The 16,441-nt window shown below is 42.7% G+C and overlaps 2 protein-coding genes across 7 annotated transcripts in view; one reads left to right on the top strand and one right to left on the bottom strand.

Moving 5' to 3' along the window:
* Positions 1–721: 721 nt before the first annotated feature.
* On the top strand, positions 722–9,550 carry LOC110486163 (hemojuvelin). 6 transcript variants are annotated; one of them, XM_021557608.3, is made up of 5 exons: positions 722–1,413; positions 4,497–4,613; positions 4,924–5,081; positions 5,245–5,750; positions 7,538–9,550. In XM_021557608.3, exons 3-5 carry the CDS (start codon positions 4,985–4,987, stop codon positions 8,201–8,203), a joined length of 1,269 nt encoding a protein of 422 aa, XP_021413283.3. In that variant the 5' UTR covers positions 722–1,413; positions 4,497–4,613; positions 4,924–4,984; the 3' UTR covers positions 8,204–9,550. The 6 variants fall into 6 exon arrangements, with proteins under 6 accessions (XP_021413283.3, XP_021413259.3, XP_021413266.3 ...); XM_021557584.3 differs by having other exon boundaries at positions 1,102–1,413; positions 4,467–4,613; XM_021557591.3 differs by having other exon boundaries at positions 1,110–1,403; positions 4,467–4,613.
* A 60-nt stretch (positions 9,551–9,610) lies between these two features.
* The window catches only part of LOC110534631 (integrin alpha-8), a 61,945-nt gene continuing 55,114 nt past the window's right edge, over positions 9,611–16,441 (bottom strand). The window contains exons 29-30 of the mRNA XM_090195388.1: positions 13,324–13,446; positions 9,611–13,131 (exon numbers count right to left, since the gene is read on the bottom strand). Coding sequence (XP_090051514.1) covers positions 13,045–13,131; positions 13,324–13,446 — 210 coding nt within the window. The 3' untranslated portion in view covers positions 9,611–13,044. The remainder of the gene's footprint in view (positions 13,132–13,323; positions 13,447–16,441) is intronic.

Here is a 16,441-nt window from a genome sequence, read left to right as displayed (position 1 = left end):
CAATGCTTGATTACTTTTATCAAATCCAATGTATTTTCAATGTATACTGAACAAAAATATAAACATAGCATGTAAAGTGTTGGTCCCATGTTTCATGAGCTGAAATAAAAGATCCCAAAAATGTTCCATTATGCACAAAAAAAGCTTATTTCTCTCAAATGTTGGGCACAAATGTATTTACATCGCTGTCAGTGAGCATTTTTCTCCTTTGCCTCCTCTCCTTTTTTTTCTCCTTTTAACATAATCCATCTACCTGACAGATGTGGAATATCAAGACCCTGATTAAACAGCATGATCATTACACAGGTGCAATTTGGTCTGCAGACAATAAAAGGCCACTCTAAAACGATGCCACAGATTTCTCAAGTTTTGAGGGAATGTGCAATTGGCATGATGACTGCAACAACCTGATCAACTCTATGCAAAGAAGACTGCTGCATGAGCTAAATGGTGGTCACACCAGATACGGACTGTTTTTTTTATATACACCCCTACCTTTTGTTTAAGGTATCTGTGACCAACAGATGCATGCATATCTGTATTCCCAGTAGTGTGAAATCCATAGACTAGGGCCTTATTTCAATTGACTGATTTCCTTATATGAACTGGAATTTAGTAAATCTTTGAAATTGTTACAAGTTCCATTCATATTTTTGTTCAGTATAGATTCCACGTCACAATACCTTGACAAATTACCTTTAAACAACGTTGATTCAACCAGTTTTTGCCCTGTGGAATGATGGGCTACTTTTGAATTGTGTAGCACAATTCGACCTATTATTCGTATGAATAACGTAGCATAATATATCATACTAAATGGAGAAGATTCATTTAGTCAAAGATTTATGCACAGAATAATACGAATTGCCCCGAGACCAGCCAGTGCAATATTGACAAAAGTCTACACTTTTTTTTGACTCAACTGGCTACGATATCTGTCAAAACTGCTTGAACCGACTTTCTTGGGGATTTATGACCAAGAGGGCAATAAATACAGAATGGCCTACTATAAAAATAAGAAAACACACTAGCAACAACAGGTTGCAAATAGAACAGGTTGCCAGAGCCACTGTGATAGTTTGAAATAGCCCCCCGGTGCCTAGGAGAGTGTGCGCCCAAGTGGACAGTTGTTACGCGAGCAGCAGGTGTTCGACGCGAGTGATTTATACCACTCGTGGAGAAACACTGTCAAATATCTCACTCATCTGAGAGCCGACAACGAGAGAGGAAGGAGTAGCGGCTTGCAATGAAACCAGTTTGAGACTGGACATCAGTGTCGGCAGCTCACTTGGACAGTGTGGGAGTTTGGTGTCAGTGCAGGCATAACCTACTTCGCCTTTTTCCTATTGGAACGAGTGAGGTGGGGACATTTACGCAGAGCCTCATACGGAGCTTCAGCAGAGGTGTGATTGGGTGAGGATATGAATGGTGCTTTGCCTGGTTCATTCTTAAATTAATCATGTGCTACACAATTCAGAAATGTGGCATATTATTTACCTGCCCACTTGGCACAGAAGTCAATTCAACGTCTATTCCACGTTGGTTAAACCTAATTTCATTCAAATTACGTGGGAACAATGTTGATTTAGTCAGTGTGCCAGGAGATACTGCTATTTCATTGTGAGTTATGAACATGTATGGATTGGGTCAAGTAACTGTACAGCTTTCATTTGATTGGAACATGTTTTTTCTAACATTGTAGAATAGAACAATTCACTCTGTCCCCTAATGGAACTTGCTGCTTTAAATAGTTTCTCCATGGCCTAATATTAGAACAAACTCCCTGTCATTGTGAGTAAATCAAGAAATACAGCAGAATGGCATGTACTGTAGACTGACACTTGGGTGACATTGGCCATGTGGAATTTAAGGTTACATCAGCAGTTATACAACAACAATAGAATGATACCCATATATTAGCCATTAATTCATGTAATAGTGCCCCCTGAATTGTCCTGAAGTACAGCTATTGATTGTCATAAATAATTGTTTTAATCAATCCTATGCTTTCACGCATAATTCATATTGATAGATATAGATAGAATATACAATAGATTTGTACAATAGATAGATTATCAATAAAATAGATCATACAATTAGTCAATCAGTCTGAAGTTATTTGAATGTTTTGATAGTGACCATCAAAATACACTGGTCTAAATGCAGTTGAGACATGTGACAGTGGGAAGGAAAACTTCAGATGGAAGGAAACCTTGAGAGGAGAGAGAGAGAGAGCTGCACTATTACAAATACAAAGATGCTATGATGTGCATTGACCTTTCCCATGCAGACACAAACAGATTGGATTCACATTAAAGTCTCATCCATCAATAAATCAAGTGAGGTTGAGGCAAACGACCAACAGCTTGCTCTGTGTTTGTGGTCTTTATGTCCAATACCAGTTGAGGTTTGATCTAATGAATTAGTGAAAACCACTGGTCTTCATGTGAGCTGTTGTTGACATGTAGAAGCACGTTGACATGTCACTCCAGGCCAAGCTGTGAGAAAAAACATCCCTAAATCGCACATGTGACCAACCCACCTCTATGGTGACGTTGTGTATGTGTGTGTTTGGTTTTACTATCCATGTGAGGACCAGAGGTCCTCATAACGATAGTAGCCTAAACAAAGAAAATTCAAACAAGTGGGGACAATTCGCTCTTCCCCACAAGGAATAAAAGCTATTTTAGATTTAGGGTTAGAATTAGGGTTAGAATTAGGTTTTAGGGTTAGGAGTTAGGATTAGGTTTAGTTTTAGGGGTTTGGGGTTAAGGTTAGGTTTTGGGTTAAGGTTAGGGTTAGAGTTAAGTTAAGGTTTAGGGCTAGGTTTGAACCCCACAAGAATAGTAAAACAAATGTGTGTGTGTGTGAAGGGGAGTTAGGGTTTTGTGGTTAAACAAGGGTATGGGTGCAGTGTTGCCCTAAAAGTAGTACCGTATTGGTGTTTAATTCACAAGCGACTGTTTGTGTGTGAATGCACAGTAATTATTTGCTGTTCATGGATGGAACAAACAGGACCCTGTCAGTGTTGTTGGACTGTGCACAGAGGGAGGTCACCGGGATTTTCAAAGCAGTGCAACAAAAAAAAAAAGAAGGGGGGCGGGGGCATACACCCCCACTCCAAAAGTGCAGCTGCATCAGAATCCATTGGCCGACATTCCAGACCTCAACCACTACACTAGTGAACACAATGCCCACTGGACAACAAAAGGAGACCAATCTAGGGCATTGAAAAACGTTGAAAACAGAAGTGAAGAGACTGGGTTTGGAGAGTGCTATACACTGCTGCTGTTAGTTGGAATACCGTTAAATAAGATTCATTTGATAATGTAAGTTGAAGATGTGTCTGATTGAAGACTGATTGTGACAGCTAGTAGCCATAGCCACTCCCTCCCTGAGTATTGGAACTGCCGTTGGGAACACCTGCTTACCCTTCCCTCCTCAGCCCTGTAGAACCAAACTATTTCAGACCAGGGGAACACATGAAGGAAAGGGGCTGGGTGGAGTGAGAGAGAGTCTGGTATATTTAGCATGCTCTATTTCTGCCCCTGCTGCTCTCGTAACCCCCCCCCCCCCCCCCTTCATACCCCCTCTCCCTGGCGCAGTGCACAGGTCTCCCAAACTGTAATAAAGGTCAGACTTTAGTGTTGGTTCAGAGAGAGAGAGAGAGAAGACCACACACAAACGCACTGCACACATGGTTCAATCTAGCCCATGCCATGTCGCTTTCAAAGGCACACTTCCAATGGCACCAATGCTTTAGGAATGCCTTGTACTGCCAAAGGTTTTACCGGAATGTAGGCCTACACCTTTCCTTAAACTTAGATCTTTCCACACATAAATCAGATACAATAATGCCATCCTTTTGGTTACTAAATTGGACTTGACGAAGATAAGCTTTTTTGTTTTACCCACTTTCTTTGGCCCTTGTTTGTTCTTCTCCACTGGCAAACAGAAAAGGGAGAAGAGTCCAAATTGCAAAATGCCCAATTGACCAAGTGACCAACATTGTTGTAGCCTAGCTTTGACGGGTAAATGCTTGCTTTATACCAAGAACTGAAATACAACATAAAATGGGGTTTTGATGCTTAGTGCTGTGGAACACATGGTAAGCCATAGTTTTTCTTTGTTTTACTATATTTTGTCTCAAGCCTAGCTTCACAACACTAACAGATAAGTGTTTGCTATGCCAATGGTTACCACAGATGTTAGGTTACTTGGGCAGTTTATCTACTGTATGGAAACCTAAGCTCTGTAATGTAAATACTGCTGTTTATAGGACTATTATTATGGCTATCATTATGGCAGCTTCAAACATGATATGACCTGACCAGTGGTCAGGTGAATAAGACTGCCCTCACAAACTAAGACTGTTGATCAAATTATTGGTCCTATTCCTAAATGTGACCAAATGGTGGCCACTGGTGTTGCTTTTCTCTGATTCTTGAATGTTTGTTTGTCAACAGTTTTCTCTCCATTGCCATCATCTTGTCCAGGTCCAAGCACAACGGTGTTGACTTCAGTCTGAGTGCTGTTGATGGGTTCCAAGAGTGTGGGAGATCGTTTTGCACAAACACACAGTCTTAAAAAGTAGTTAGCAACTATTCAAAAAGGTATGAACTACATCTACTTTATTACTTACAATTATATCTTTCTGTATTGTTTTTCACATGTTACTCTGACTGTAAATATTGTGTTTTGCTTTCAAACTAGGTATGATAAATACATAGATCTTGTGATCCGCTTGTTATATGATAAAATATTACAATATGCATTTGATAATGTATTCAATACAAATTGCACTCTATCTTGACAAATGGTCTACTGGAGTCGAGCCTAGATTGTGCCTGTGGTAGTGGTGTGGGGTTTCCCCCTACAGGCCACAGTGTGTAATGTTTCTCTCTATCTGTGTCCTGCCTGCAGCTGTAGCCCCTGTACTGAGCCTGAGCCTGGTCTGCAGCCCTCGGCCTGAGGCTGGAAGGGGATGGGGACACTGGCCCTCTGCAGCCACTACTCACAGCTGTCATGGAAACGCAGCATCATAGTGGCATTGCTACTGTTTCACCTGTGCTGCCTGCAAGGTACTTTCAATGATCCACAGCTTTTGTCTTCAAGCTTCCCAATAATGTCAAGCAACTGTGATATTTCTGTTACATGCTCAATGGAAAGACATATTTTTGCTCCTACTATTGTCAATTTGTGGTATATGATCTGGAGCTTCCACCTCTCTCCCTCCTCCCTCAGTATGGGCATCCTGTCGCATCCTGAGGTGCAACTCTGACTTTGTAGCTGTCACCCTGGACCTTGGGGGCAGCGGAGGGGGCAGCAGAGAGGGGGGAAATGCGGGTTACTGCAGCGCCCTCCGCTCCTACGCCATGTGTACCCGCCGCATGGCCCGTGCCTGCCGGGGAGATCTGGCCTACCATTCGGCTGTGCAGGGCATCGAGGACCTCCTCATCCAGCACAGCTGCCCCAGGACAGGCCCCACCGCTCAGCCCCGGCCCCTGCCACAGGCCCCCATCTCTGGGGACGCCTGCATCTACGAGAAGGGCTACCTCCAGCGTGAGGGCCGGACCCCTGACTATCTCCACTGTGGGGTGTTCGGGGATCCCCATGTTCGCACCTTCCGTGATGAGTTCCAGACGTGCGCTGTACAAGGGGCCTGGCCACTGATAGATAATGAGTATCTATACGTTCAGGCAACTAGCGCCCCCATGAGAGGAGGGGCATATGCCACGGCTCTCACCACGGTAGGCCTCATTTCTAAAATGATATACAGTAAATTATCATTTATAAAATATATATATTTTTAATTATACAACTTACGTTCCGTTCTTAAAGGCCCAGTGCAGTCAAAAATGCGATTTTCCACCCTGAGGTTTGAATAATACTGTAAAATTGTGGAAATTATTATAATGCCCTTTTAGTGTAAGAGCTGTTTGAAAAGGCCACCTGAAATATCTGCCTGTTTCAGTGGGATGGAGTTTTGGCCTACCTGGTGACATCACCAGGCAGTAAATTTGTTAATACAGCAATAAGAAAGAGAGTTCCAAACTTCTCTGTTAATAACAGCTAGTTTTCAGTTTTTCCCTCCCCACTCTTGCTTGAGTAATAGTTTTTTTTGCCAAGAAACTATCATTTTTGGGGGGACTATTTTTATTGAATATAATCAAAGTAAGTTGTTATTATTACCCATACATTATTTATTATTGAGATAAAAAAATAACTCCATTGGACCTTTAAAATATAACTATGTACAATCCATGACAGGTCTTTATACAGTCGTAGCCAAAAGTTTTGAGAATGACACAAATATACATTTTCACAAGGTCTGCTGCCTCAGTTTGTATGATGGCAATTTGCATATACTCCAGAATGTTATGTAGAGTGATCAGATGAATTACAATTAATTGCAAAGTCCCTCTTTGCCATGCAAATGAACTGAATCCCCCCAAAACATTTCCACTGCATTTCAGCCCTGCCACAAAAGGACCAGCTGACATCATGTCAGTGATTCTCTCGTTAACACAGGTGTGAGTGTTGACGAGGACAAGGCTGGAGGTCACTCTGTCATGCTGATTGAGTTCGAATAACAGACTGGAAGCTTGAAAAGAAGGGTGGTGCTTGGAATCATTGTTCTTCCTCTGTCAATCATGGTTACCTGCAAGGAAACACATGCCGTCATCATTTCTTTGCACAAAAAGGGCTTCACAGGTAAGGATATTGCTGCCAGTAAGATTGCACCTAAATCAACCATTTATTGGATCATCAAGAATTTCAAGGAGAGCGGTTCAATTGTTGTGAAGAAGGCTTCAGGGCGCCCAAGAAAGTCCAGCAAGCGTCAGGACCGTCTCCTAAAGTTGATTCAGCTGTGGGATCGGGCCACCACCAGTACAGAGCTTGCTCAGGAATGGCAGCAGGCAGGTGTGAGTGCATCTGCACGCACAGTGAGGCGAAGACTTTTGGAGGATGGTCTGGTGTCAAAAAGGGCAGCAAAAAAGCCACTTCTCTCCAGGAAAAGCATCAGGGACAGACTGATATACTGCAAAAGGTACAGGGATTGGACTGGGCTCGGGGAACAAAACATTGATATTTTGGGTCCATGGCCAGGAAACTCCCCAGACCTTAATCCCATTGAGAACTTGTGGTCAATCCTCAAGAGGCGGGTGGACAAACAAAACCCCACAAATTCTGTCAAATTGATTATGCAAGAATGGGCTGCCATCAGTCAGGATGTGGCCTAGAAGTTAATTGACAGCATGCCAGGGCGGATTGTAGAGGTCTTGAAAAAGAAGGGTCAAAACTGAAAATATTGACTCTTTGCATCAACTTCATGTAATTGTCAATAAAAGCCTTTGACACACCATAGTAACATCTGATCAAAATATCTAAAGACACTGAAGCAGCAAACTTTGTGGAAATTAATATTTGTGTCATTCTCAAAACTTTTGGCCACGACTGTACATAAATAAAGTTGCATACGTACGTCTAGCTCATTGGAAGAATGTGTGTAACAACAGGGGTGTCTCTCCACCAGATTACCATCATCTTTAAAAACTGGCGCCAGTGTATCGAGCAGCAGATCTACCAGGCGGAGCTGGACAATGTTCCTGCAGCCTTCGTGGACGGCTCAGTGACCAGCGGGGAGAGGCAGGGCCAGTACAGCCTGAGCGTCCACTCTGATCTGCCTGGGCACCAGGCTGAGATCCGTGCCGCCCACATCGGCACCACCCTGGTGGTGCGTCAGAGTGGGCGGTCCCTGGGACTGTCAGTACGCTCGCCACGCGCCATTGCTGAAGCATTCACCCCCGAGCAGGACCTGCAGCTGTGTGTGTATGGCTGCCCACCTTCACAGCGCCTAGAGACGCTACCCAGCCCCTCTTCTTCCTCTTCCCTCTCTTCCTCCTCTTCCTCCAGCCAGCTCTCTGCTGCAGCCCATGCCCACTGTGCAGCCCTCCTCCCTGCCAGGGACATCTACTACCAGGCCTGCCTGTTTGACCTGCTGGCCACAGGGGACCTCAACTCCAGCACGGCGGCCGTAGTGGCCCTGGAAGACGCCCGGGGAATGATATCAGACCCCAATAAGGTGCATCTGCTACTGGTGGGCAAGGCCGATAGGAGTAGTCCATGTTTGCCTCTGATCCTGGGTGTGGCTGTCCTATCAGAGCGTCTGGTGGCTCTGTGGACGGGGAAGTGTTTATGAACTAGTGACTGGTAGGAGCTGTGGGCATAGCATTAGCCACACTGACTCTGACCGAGCAGATGCTCTTTCTTCATACTTGATGGCCTTGTTTCATAAACAACAGGCATCACCTTTGACTGGCTGGAACATGGGATTGTGACTGGTTACAGAGGTCAATGTTTCCCTGATTCATTTTCTACCAGCAGGAGAAGCCAATGTTGACAGGAATAAATACAGGTGTTTGCTCTCAGTGAGGATAGAAGTCAACTTTTGAAGCCTGACACTAGTTGTGTTGATTCTAATCCCTTAACTACGCTGAGACAAATGTATTAAAACAATATGTATTATCCATCTCAGCACAGAGGATGGCCTGTTGCATAATTCCACAAATCCAGACAGTAAATGGCATCTTCAACAAATTTTTTGTATCACTTTCTGTTATTTTCCATTTATTTTATCATGGAGGGGAATTTAGTGTTTTGTTTATAGTAAATATAATACTACAGTGGTTTCATCCTTTGTATAGAAACTAATTTATCACTAATTTATTACGTCATCTTTGTGTGTCTACATTTGGTATGCAGTGAGTTGTAATAACGTCTCGATTCATTTCAGAAGGGACTGTTTTTGAATGTACGTTTGGTTCATATGTCAGTATTTGTAAGACAATGTTTACAATGTATTGTTCATCCTGTTCATATTTTTACCTACTGTAGTTGCCAAAGTAAAAAAGATATCTTCCCAAAGTTACTCATACCATCTTTCTAAAGCAATAGAGTAAGGAGTAAATTACAATACTATATTGATTTCCAAAGGATGGAAAATATCTCAAATTGCCTTCCATGTAATAATGTGATGTCTGACAGGGATAAAACATATTTATACCTACAGATTCTAATATATTTCCCTTTGTGAGTTTTATTAAATTGTATCGTTTTTTTCCAAGACCCGAAAATGGTCTGTATAATATCCTGAGTGTGTATTTTTGATGAGCAACCCTAACTGGGGTTTTGTGTACTTTGAAATGTCCAGTAACAACTGCAGTATTCCTCTGGAGGGGCTACTGAGGTAGCATTTGGGCGAGTTGAGTTCTCCTTCGCTGTGACTGGCAGCTCTCTTCTGCCCTCTGATGTCAGATGTCTTCTCTGGTGTACTGTCCAGCATTCCTGTTGTTGCTTCTGTGATAGCTGGAATGAGCCCATTCTAGACCCACCTTAGCTTCTCCGATGGAATAGGTCAATGTAGAAAGTGACAGTTGGGGTGGGAGGGGCAGTGGGGGTTGATCAAAAGGGGGGGAAATTGTATTTTTTTTTATTGATTGTATTGGTTATGATGTGATTCAATAAAAACAATTGTTCACAATAAAAATACAGTGAAAAGAGACAGTGAGGAACCACACCTTAACACAGTAAACAATATTAGAAAATGTAGACTTGGCAATTAAGGACACTTTATTTCAATAATCTTTCAGTGTTCTTCAGTACAAAAACAAAACACAAATCAAATTTGTGACAAAAATCCTTCATACAGTATTTACATACTGTGAATTACTAGAAGTGAAGTAAATTGAAATTAAGTTTGAACCTTACTCCCTAATGGCTCTATTCATTCAGGTCCACTTCAGCCGACATCTGCATAGTGGTTGTTTTGGCGGTGTCGGAGGTGTAACTGCGCTAGAGCTGCCAAATCCACAATTGGCTCCTGGTATTATACCTAAAGAGGACATTACCATTGGCTGCACAGCGTCTCATTAAGAGAAATCCCATGTAGCCTTGTTTACAAATATAAACACGAGATTGTGAGATGTAATCTTCACCTCGATTAGGCTGATAGAAAGCCTCATTATTTAGTAAAATTTTCAATTTGAGCGTCATTATTTCTATATAGCCTACACTTTCTCATTCTGAACTTCTAACGCCAGTGGGACGGTGTGGCTTCATGGCAGTTAACAAGAGCAGCTGCTCACCAATCTGACTGCTCCAATGCAGTTACACCTACGACACTGCCAAAACATCAGCTATTTTTCTCCCCAAGCCTCTTTTGGGGGGGACGGGGGGGGACGGTGAGAGTCCAAGAATACGTAAAGCATTCCTCCAGAGAGCTAGAACACACTAGCCCTTCCTAATGTTATGTATTATTACTGGGCAGCGAATATACAAAATATTGTTTACTGGCTTCGCACCCCAGAAACTGACTGGTGTCAAACAGAAGTCATCTCCAATTTCTCTTCCTCTTTGTCAGCTTTAGTCACCTCCAATCTTACTCTTTCAGCTTTGCGCTATACATCCTATCCAATTGTTGTCAATACTCTTAAAATTTGGCCTTAATTCCGTCAAATTCTGTGATTTCTCTATTCAAGATCCTATATGTAATAATCACCTCTTCCATCCAATCAATCTAAATTCAGCTTGAAGTCTGTGGCAGAGGAATGGCCTTACTAAGTTTAGTGACCTTTATATAGATGGCACCTTTGCCAATTTTGATGACTTCGCTATCAAATGTAATTATCCCATTCAAGTGTATTTAGGTATTTCCATGTATTTATTTGTTTGATAATCATGTCCCTTGATAACCCGTCATCTGAGAGGGAAAAGGGACTTGGTTGAGAGACCTCGGACAAAGTCTAGAATAGCGCCTTACTTGGGGTAAATGGAAGCTCCTCTTGTGCCCGGCTCGGCCTTATACAGTTTAAGGTATCCATTTCAGTAAGGCCAGACTCTCCAAATTCTACCCAAATATTGATGGTACATGTCACAGGTGTAAAAGCTCCATGGCGCATTGGACTCACATATTCTGGTCTTGTCCCAGTCTGGCAGACTACTGGTCCACTATATTTAAAACCCTTTCTGAAGCATTGGATATAGAGTTGCAGCCTAGTGCAGAAATGGCAATTTTTGGAGTACCAGACAACAATCCTTCCCTGACCAATAGACAGCTAGATGCCATTGCCTTTGCCTCCCTGTTGGCACGCAGAAGGATTCTATTGGATTGGATTCTATTGGATCTATCAATCCTCCCTCACCCTCTCTTTGGCCCAACTCATTTTACTACAATTAGACGAAATTAAGTAGACCATTCAAGGCTCAACCAACTCATTTTATTTCAGCTGGGACCTGATGATATCCAGTTAGTGTTCTTGGCCCCACCCCCAGCCCTTGAGGTTACTGCTATATTGGCCTATAGCATCACCTCCCTCCAGATTATTACTCTTGGCCCCACCTCCAGCCCTTGAGGTTACTGCTATATTGGCCTAGAAGATCACCTAATCACCTGACATTGTTAGGCTATTACATTTTTGCTTTGTACTGAAGTAATATTATGTTGTATACTTTAGTGTTGTGTTTTCTGATATGTAACTCAATGACTTTCCCTTTCTTTTTAAATGTGTTTGGAATCATTCTGGGGTTGTTGGCTAGTGCCGATTAACAATGGGTCTGATTGAATCTAGGCCTAAACCTCTCACATTGGATAATGCTAATGTTAATGCAAATCCTTTTGTATTTAGCCCAGTCCCACATTCTTTTTGTAAACAGTTGGACCCGTTATAAACACTGCACTGTTTTAACACTTACAGTGCCTTCGGAAAGTATTCAGACCCCTTGATTATTTCCACATTTTGTTATGTTAGAGCCTTATTCTTAAATTGATTAAATTGTTTTTTTCTCCTCATCAATCCACACACAATACTCCATAATGACAAAGCAAAAACAGATTTTTAGTCATTTTTGCTCATTTATTTTGAAAGAGAAATGGAAATATCACATGTACATAAGTATTCAGACTCTTTACTCAGTACTTTGCTGAAGCACCTTTGGCAGATTCAAGGGAAAGAACAGAGCAAAGTACAGAGAGATCCTTGATGAAAACCTGCCTCAGAGCGCTTAGGAGCTCAGACTGAGTTAAGGGTCTGAATACGTATGTAAATGTAATAGTTCTTTTTTTTTTTAAAGAAATGTACAAACATTTCTAAAAACCTGTTTTTGCTTTGTCATTATGGGGTATTGTGTGTGGATTGATGAGGGAAAATAATGATTTAATGAATTTTAGGATAAGGCTGTAATATTACAAAATGTGGAAAAAGTTAAGGGTTCTTCTACTTTCCGAAGACACATACACTAATATACCAACAAAAACACTCACATACACAATAGTATACTAAATAAACAATATACACAAACAATTTGAACATCAAGTTCTAATAAAATAATACCAGTGTAAACAAGCTTCAGTATCACACAGAATATCCCAATATTGCACATACACCATCCATAGATATATACTGTACAGCCCCCTGTGTTTGCGTGTGTGTGTGTGCATGCGTGTGTTTGCGTGTGCATTCGTGTGTGTGCGCATGTATGTGTGCATGTGTGTGATTGATCAATGATGGAATGTATTTAACAGTGAAAGCAGGCGGACACCAAGTCACTGACATCAGATGGTAACTCCATTTGAAGTTAGCCAGACTGGTTAACTCCAACTGAATTATCCAACCATACAGATCCCCAAGTAGTCTAACCCACAGAGGCAAGCGGTGCATAGAAACATATTCAACTACAAGCAGGGTTAGAACCAGAGTCCATTCTACTTGTCCAAAATTGTCTTGAGGCCTTCCGTCTGTGTGCATGGTTCCCAGTCACTCTGGTGCCGTTTGAATACCAATCTTAATGGTACTTCAGCCTTTGGTTTGTGAGTTTGCAGTCCACTCACTGATGACAGATCAGCTTTAAAAGGGGTAAATAACCTTTGATCTGTGAGTTTGCAGTCTGCCTGCAGATCTCATTTAATTTCACTCAAGAGGTGGAACTCATCCCAAACAGCCTCCTCGAATCAGGAACTGGTCTCCATGGTGCCAGTGAGTGTTCTTAGGCGTCTGCTAATTGGTCAGAAGTCAGCTGCTCACGGTCTGACACGTCATCCGCTGGCGGCCGAGCCCGGTCAAAGAAACCACACTGAGGAATAGAGGGTTAAGTTATACTAAAGTCCTTGTGTGTGTGTGTGTGTGTGTGTGTGTGTGTGTGTGTGTGTGTGTGTGTGTGTGTGTGTGTGTGTGTGTGTGTGTGTGTGTGTGTGTGTGTGTGTGTGTGTGTGTGTGTGTGTGTGTGTGTGTGTGTGTGTGTGTGTGTGTGTGTGTGTGTGTGTACCTTCCACATGGCCAGTGTTAGCATGGCCAGGACCAGCAGTCCCAGTAGGATGGCTAGGATGATGACCCACAGAGGAATAGCAAACGCCACATCAGGAGTTCCCCAAAGCACCAGTGTACCCATCTATAACACACACACACACACACACACACACACACACACACACACACACACACACACACACACACACACACACACACACACACACACACACACACACACACACACACACACACACACACACACACACACAGTTAGTTGCAGGCTGGATGGGGTTCAGGGTAAGGGTTATTGTAGGTACTAGTTAGGGTGGATGTCACATCTTACTGAAGTTGTGTGTTGGGGTAAGGAGGAGGGCTGGAGGCTATAGGGCAGGGTAGAGGTAAGGGTTATTGTTAGGGGTATCTTATTGAAGTGGTGTGTTGGGGTAAGGAGGATGTCTGGAAGCTATAGGGCAGGGTAGAGGTAAGGGTTAGTGTTAGGGGTATCTTATTGAAGTGGTGTGTTGGGGTAAGGAGGATGTCTGGAGGCTAAAGGGCAGAGTAGAGGTAAGGGTTAGTGTTAGGGTTATCTTATTGAAGTGGTATATTGGGGTAAGCAGAAGGGCTGGAGGCGGTAAGGCAGGGTACACTCTTAGAATTAGTGGTGACTAAGAACCCTGGAGATCCTTGAGGAGCCATTGATAATGGTTCACACTTGCACCTATGGTTAGGTTCTAGGAGCATGCGCAGACCAGCTGGCTGGTGTATTTACGGACATGATCAATCAATCCTTATCCCAGTGTGCTGTCCCCACATGCTTCAAGAGGGCCACCATTGTTCCTGTTCCCAAGAAAGCTAAGGTAACTGAGCTAAATGAGTATCGCCCCGTAGCACTCACTTCCATCATCATGAAGTGCTTTGAGAGACTAGTCAAGGATCATATCACCTCCACCCTACCTGACACCCTAGACCCACTCCAATTTGCTTACCGCCCAATAGGTCCACAGACGACGCAATCGCAATCACACTGCCCTAACCCATCTGGACAAGAGGAATACCTATGTAAGAATGCTGTTCATCGACCACAGCTCAGCATTTCAACACCATAGTACCCTCCAAACTCGTCATTAAGCTTGAGACCCTGGGTCTCAACCCTGCCCTGTGCAACTGGGTCCTGGGCTTCCTGACGGGCCGCCCCCAGGTGGTGAGAGAAGGAAACATCTCCACCCCGCTGATCCTCAACACTGGGGCCCCACAAGGGTGTGTTCTCAGCCCTCTCCTGTACTCCCTGTTCACCCATGACTGCGTGGCCATGCACTCCTCCAACTCAATCATCAAGTTTGCAGACGACACTACAGTGGTAGGCTTGATTACCAACAATGACGAGATGACTTATAGGGAGGAGTTGAGGGCCCTTGGAGTGTGGTGTAAGGAAAATAACCTCACACTCAATGTCAACAAAACAAAGGAGATGATCGTGGACTTCAGGAAACAGCAGAGGGAGCAGCCCCCTATCCAAATCGACCGGGACAGTGGTGGAGAAGGTGGAAAGTTTTAAGTTCCTCCGCATACACATCACGGACAAACTGAAACGGTCCACCCACACAGACAGCGTCGTGAAGAAGGCGCAGCAGCGCTTCTTCAACCTCAGGAGGCTGAAGAAATTTGGCTTGTCACCAAAAACACTCAAACTTTTACAGATGCACAATCGAGAGCATCCTGTCAGTCTGTATAACCGCCTGGTACGGCAACTGCTCTGCTCACAACCGTAAGGCTCTCCAGAGGGTAGTGAGGTCTGCACAACGCATCACCGGGGGCAAACTACCTGCCCTCCAGGACACCTACACCACCCGATGTCACAGGAAGGCCAAAAAGATCATCAAGGACAACAACCACCTGAGCCACTGCCTGTTCACCCCGCTATCATCCAGAAGGCGAGGTCAGTACAGGTGCATCAAAGCAGGGACAGAGAGACTGAAAAACAGCTTCTATCTCAAGGCCATCAGACTGCTAAACAGCCATCACTAACATTGAGTGGCTGCTGCCAACATACTGACTCAAATCTCTAGCCACTTTAATAATTAAAATTGTATGTAATAAATGTATCACTAGCCACTTTAAATAATGTTTACATACCCTACATTACTCATCTCATATGTATATACTGTACTCTATACCATCTACTGCATCTGCCTATGCCGTTCGGCCCTCGCACATCCACATATCTTTATGTACATATTCTTATTCATTCCTTTACACTTGTAAAGGTAGTTGTTGTAAAATTTTTTGATTAATTGTTAGATATTACTGCATGGTCGGAACCAGAAGCACAAGCATTTCGCTACACTCGCATTAACATCTGCTAACCATGTGTATGTGACAAATAAAATGTGATTTGTTTTGGAAGAACCTTTAATGTTTTAATGTAGAAAAACCCTTGACTGGAGGCATGGCTTAGTAGGGACGTGGCTTTCAGATAGATCTTTTTAGGGGGTAAATGTCATTCTTGTTCATCTGTTCTTTTAAAAAATATTTTTTATTTTTGCATTTTCCAAATAAGAACATTCAAAACAAAAGTGAAAAGATATTAGACAGCAACAGGACAAAATGACAGTAACAGACGAGCGTAATATATATATATATATATATATATATATATTTATATATATATATATATATATATACATACATACATACACAAACATACAATAAATAAGTCATAATAAAGACTAAAATAAAAAATAAAAATAATGAGCCATTGGATCATAAGCTACATGCTATACATTACGTGTGAAACATGATATAAGGGTTATATAGAGATTCAATCAATGAGATTGGGGGGAGATTCTCCATATAGTCAATAAAAGGTTGCCAAATTCTGTAAAATGTCTTTAACTTATTCCTCAAGCAGTAAGTGATTTTCTCCAAAGGGATACAACTATTAACTTCCGATAGCCACATTGCAACTGGCAGGGAGGAATCCAATTTCCATTTCAAGGCAATACATTTCGTGGCCATTGCTAGCAATATTTCTGTTAGCTTTATTGTATGGCTTTGCCTAAGATTGGAGTTAGTAAAGTTACCCAGTAGACAGACCTCCGGGTCTAAAGGGAATGCAACCCCGTGAATTGAGGATA

This window comes from Oncorhynchus mykiss, chromosome 2 (genome assembly GCF_057628025.1).
Source record: "Oncorhynchus mykiss isolate SJ-2025 chromosome 2, ASM5762802v1, whole genome shotgun sequence".
In the NCBI taxonomy this organism is placed as follows: domain Eukaryota; kingdom Metazoa; phylum Chordata; class Actinopteri; order Salmoniformes; family Salmonidae; genus Oncorhynchus; species Oncorhynchus mykiss.
This window is presented reverse-complemented; position numbering and strand designations above follow the sequence as displayed.

Bases quoted from the DNA above. Each gene is read 5' to 3' on its own strand.
- LOC110486163 (XM_021557608.3), top strand. From the start codon at position 4,985: ATGGGGACACTGGCCCTCTGCAGCCACTACTCACAGCTGTCATGGAAA. The intron at 5,082-5,244 runs GTACTTTCAATG...CTCCTCCCTCAG, and splicing joins TCACCTGTGCTGCCTGCAAG to TATGGGCATCCTGTCGCATC. The intron at 5,751-7,537 runs GTAGGCCTCATT...TCTCTCCACCAG, and splicing joins ATGCCACGGCTCTCACCACG to ATTACCATCATCTTTAAAAA.